This window comes from Rhinopithecus bieti, unplaced genomic scaffold (assembly GCF_001698545.2).
Source record: "Rhinopithecus bieti isolate Rb0 unplaced genomic scaffold, ASM169854v2 scaffold_83791, whole genome shotgun sequence".
Classification (NCBI taxonomy): domain Eukaryota; kingdom Metazoa; phylum Chordata; class Mammalia; order Primates; family Cercopithecidae; genus Rhinopithecus; species Rhinopithecus bieti.
This window is the reverse complement of record NW_016875744.1, coordinates 210-4190: the sequence shown is the minus strand read 5'-3', so window position 1 is coordinate 4190 and position 3981 is coordinate 210. Positions and strand designations below refer to the sequence as shown.

General features: G+C 58.8%; 1 protein-coding gene across 2 annotated transcripts; it reads right to left on the bottom strand.

Annotated features, from left to right (window-relative positions):
• Positions 1-416: 416 nt before the first annotated feature.
• Positions 417-3476, bottom strand: LOC108525667 (HLA class I histocompatibility antigen, B-38 alpha chain). Of its 2 annotated transcripts, XM_017866569.1 has the most exons (8): positions 3223-3476; positions 2824-3093; positions 2303-2578; positions 1452-1727; positions 1231-1347; positions 757-789; positions 603-650; positions 417-438 (listed from the first exon to the last, which is right to left on the bottom strand). In XM_017866569.1, exons 1-7 carry the CDS (start codon positions 3383-3385, stop codon positions 607-609), a joined length of 1179 nt encoding a protein of 392 aa, XP_017722058.1. In that variant the 5' UTR covers positions 3386-3476; the 3' UTR covers positions 417-438; positions 603-606. The 2 variants fall into 2 exon arrangements, with proteins under 2 accessions (XP_017722058.1, XP_017722056.1); XM_017866567.1 differs by having other exon boundaries at positions 2824-3360.
• Positions 3477-3981: the final 505 nt, after the last annotated feature.

Sequence of the window (3981 nt, the reverse complement as noted above, 5' to 3'; positions counted from 1 at the left end):
TATTTTTAGTAGAGACAGGATTTCACCGTGTCGGCCAGGATGGTCTCGATCTCCTGACCTCGTGATCAGCCTGCCTCGGCCTCCCAAAGTGCTGGGATTACAGGCGTGAGCCACCGCGCCCAGCAGATTCTTATTTTCTGTAGGGAAGTAAGAAGTTGCAGCTCAGTGCACATAAAGTTGAGACTGAGATGGAGACATCCAGCCCCAACTCTCTGGAACAGGAAAGATGACTGGGGAGGAAACACTGGTCAGCATGGGAACAGGGGTCACGGTGGACACGGGGGTGTGCTGTCTCTCCACCTCCTCACATTATGCTAACAGAGAAGCAGACACATTCAGATGCCTTTGCAGAAAGAGATGCCAGAGTCTCTTGAAGTCACAAAAGGGAGGCGTGAAGAAATCCTGCATCTCAGTCCCACACAAGACAGTTGTCTCAGGCTACAGAAAACAACAGTCATGAACAAATTCAAGTCAGTCATGGTAAGTGATGACACTCTGAACAGCCCACCACACACTTGAAATGTCACAGTCAAAGAATCTCCATTACGCAGGCCTTTCCCCTCTGCCCCCCCGCCCCCCACTCTAGACCCCAAGAATCTCACCTTTTCAAGCCGTGAGAGACACATCAGAGCCCTGGGCACTGTCGCTGGCTGGGGTAGAACAAAAACAGGAGCTGGTCAGAGCCCGCAGGAGACGTGGGACAGGAGGAATTATGAGGTTGGTGAGCACCTCCACACTCCCACCCCCACCACTTACACGCAGCCTGAGAGTAGCTCCCTCCTTTTCCACCTGTGGGAAGAAAATATCCTGTGAGGGGACTGGGAGGATGCAGGGCCAGAAGATCTTAGCAGAACCTCCTAGTCTTGGACCCAAGAGAAATTTCCAGAACTCTGACTGCAGACCGAGGGCAGGATCAGGAAACAGGAGGAAAGCAGGTGTGTGTCCTGGACCAACTGCCCTCCTAAGGTCTGTCCTTAGCAGGGACCTTCCCCTGACTCATGAATGCTGGAATCAGGACCCCAATACCATAATCATCAAGGTGATACATCCGTCCTTCATTGTCACATGTGCTACACAACAGAGTAAGTGCTGGCACACAGGGTCCCAGGCTGGGTTAGCCCCTGTGTGGATGCTGCTTCCCAGTAATGAGGCAGGGAACACTTCTACCTGGGGCTTGAAACCCCCAGAAGGACAAGAAAACCCAGACCCCACTTCTCACCCCTTCCCTACCTGAGCTCTTCCTCCTCCACATCACAGCAGCGACCACAGCTCCGGTGACCACAACTGCTAGGACAGCCAGGCCAGCAACAATGCCCACGATGGGGATGGTGGACTGGGAAGACGGCTCTGGGAAAGGAGGGGAAGATGAGGGGCCCTGACCCTGCTGAAGGGCTCCAGAAGGGCTCCTGCTTTCCCTGAGAAGAGACATGACCCCTCATCCCCCTCCTTACCCCATCTCAGGGTGAGGGGTTCTGGCAGCCCCTCATGCTGCACATGGCACGTGTATCTCTGCTCTTCTCCAGAAGGCACCACCACAGCTCCCCACTTCTGGAAGGTTCCATCTCCTCCTGGCCTGGTCTCCACAAGCTCGGTGTCCTGAGTTTGCTCCTCCCCATCCCGCTGCCAGGTCAGTGTGATCTCCGCAGGGTAGAAGCCCAGGGCCCAGCACCTCAGGGTGGCCTCATGGTCAGAGATGGGGTGGTGGGTCACGTGTGTCTTTGGGGGATCTGATGGGAAGAGTCAGAAAATTCAGGCGCTTTGCATCTCTCATGGGACACCCCAGCAGCACCCATGTGACCACGCTGAGAATGAACAGGACACCTGGGGTGGGGAAGGGAGCACAGAACCCAGACAACAGCCTGGACACAGGCATCTGGGATAATCTCCTAGTCCTTGGAGAGTTCTAGACTCTGAGGGAGGAACATCGACTTCTGGTCCTGACCTGAGTGGCGGCCGAGGGACTCAGAAAAGCTGGAATCAGACCTTCAAATGTATTTAGTGTGAGGCAGAGAACAAGGCCTGACAGAAAAATTCACGGTGCCCAAGGCTGCTGCAGGGTTCAAAGGAGACCCCTGATCAGTATTCTAGGGACTGTCTTCCCCTCCATTTCCTCAGAGATGTCATCCATTAATTGTCCTAGAGAGCGGAGGGGGCCCTCAGAGGAAATCAGGGAAACTCATGCCATTCTCCATTCAAGGGAGGGCGACATTCTAGCGCTGATGCCATTTTCCTCCCCTCCTCATGGGAGGCCATCCCGGGCTATCTAGAGGTGATGGGGAAGCCTCCCCAGTGCTCCTGGTACCCGCGCGCTGCAGCGTCTCCTTCCCGTTCTCTAGGAATCTGCGGAGCGACTCTACGCACGTCCCCTCCAGGTAGGCTCTGTCCTGCTCCGCCGCACGGGCCGCCTCCCACTTGCGCTGGGTGTTCTGAGCCGCCATGTCCGCGGCGGTCCAGGAACGCAGGTCCTCGTTCAGGGCGATGTAATCCTTGCCGTCGTAGGCGTACTGTTCATGCCCGCGGAGGAGGCGCCCGTCGGGTCCCAGGTCGCAGCCATACATCGTCTGGAGGGTGTGAGACCCTGGCCCCGCCCCCGCGGTCAGCCCCGCCCACCGGGCCCCGCCCCACCCCGACCAACCCCCGGGGATTTTGGCCTCAACTGAAAATGAAACCGGGTAAAGGCGCCTAGGGCTCTCCCCGGTCGAGGGTCTGGGCGGGTCCCGCGGCCTCGGGGCGGATCTCGGAACCGGAGACTCGGGGCCACCCGGGCCGTCCGTGGGGGATGGGGAGGGGTCGTGTCCTGCGCTCCGGGCCGGGGTCACTCACCGGCATCGCTCTGGTTGTAGTAGCGGAGCAGGTTCCGCAGGTTCACTCGGTAGGTCTGTGCGTTGGCCTTGGCTCTCGGTGTCTGCTCTTCCCAATACTCCGGCCCCTCCTGCTCCGCCCACGGCGCCCGCGGCTCCTCTCTCGGACTCTCGGCGTCGCTGTCGAACCGCACGAACTGCGTGTCGTCCACGTAGCCCACGGAGATGAAGTGGGGCTCCCCGCGGCCGGGCCGGGACACGGCGGTGTGGAAATACCTCAAGGAGTGCGAGCCTGGGGGCGAGGAGAGGCTGAGACCCGCCCGACCCTCCTCCCCGCGCGGCTCCCCGGGTCCTGCGTCCCCGCCTGCGGTCCCCTCGCTCCTCCCCGCAGAGGCCATTTCCCTCCAGACCCCGCACTCACCGGCCCAGGTCTCGGTCAGGGCCAGGGCCCCCGAGAGCAGCAGGAGGAGGGTTCGGGGCGCCATGACCCGCATCTCGGCGTCTGAGGAGACTCTGAGCCCGGATGGGCGGGTGGGGACTTTGGAACTGAGACCGCGGCGACGCTGACTGGCTTCTCTAAACATCCGACACCCAATGAGAGTGGGAACTGGGGACGCGTCACGAGTATCTTGGAGGAAGGACCCGACACAGGTTGGGAGAAGAAGTGAAACTAGGGGAGTGGGGAATCCCCAACTCTGCGCCTCCCCAGTGCAGACAAGGCTCTCGAAGCCTGAGACCCTAGGAGCCACGCCCGGGACCTGGGACTTCGTCCTAATCCCTCTCCGACACCAAGCCTCTTTGTCACACTGTCTGCCTGAGTCCTGGAAAAGGATCTGTCTGTGGAAACCAGGGAGAGACCCCCCGGGCTGCGCCCAGTCCCTTCCCCTTCACCGCTCGTCCTGGAATCCCCGACCCTGAACTGGACTCCCTGCCTCCCACTCCATACCTCTCCCCTTGGACCTTTGTACAGGGAAACTCACCACCGGGAACTTCATGCCGGAGTGAGCTCGCCCTGGGAATAGAGGTGTAGAGACAGGGGTTTTCTCTCTAAACCTGGTGAAGTTTTGTCTGAAGGCACCACACAGAGATTCTCATAGAGACCAGTTTCCTTTTTGTTTATTAATACGGTAGGTAGCACAATATTGGTAATCCCTGAATGATTAGAATTCCAATTTGTAAA

Bases quoted from the DNA above. Each gene is read 5' to 3' on its own strand.
- LOC108525667 (XM_017866567.1), bottom strand. From the start codon at position 3,295: ATGCGGGTCATGGCGCCCCGAACCCTCCTCCTGCTGCTCTCGGGGGCC. The intron at 1,348-1,451 runs GTAAGGAGGGGG...CTCCTTTCCCAG, and splicing joins ACCCCTCACCCTGAGATGGG to AGCCGTCTTCCCAGTCCACC. The intron at 790-1,230 runs GTAGGGAAGGGG...TTCTTCCCACAG, and splicing joins GTGGAGGAGGAAGAGCTCAG to GTGGAAAAGGAGGGAGCTAC.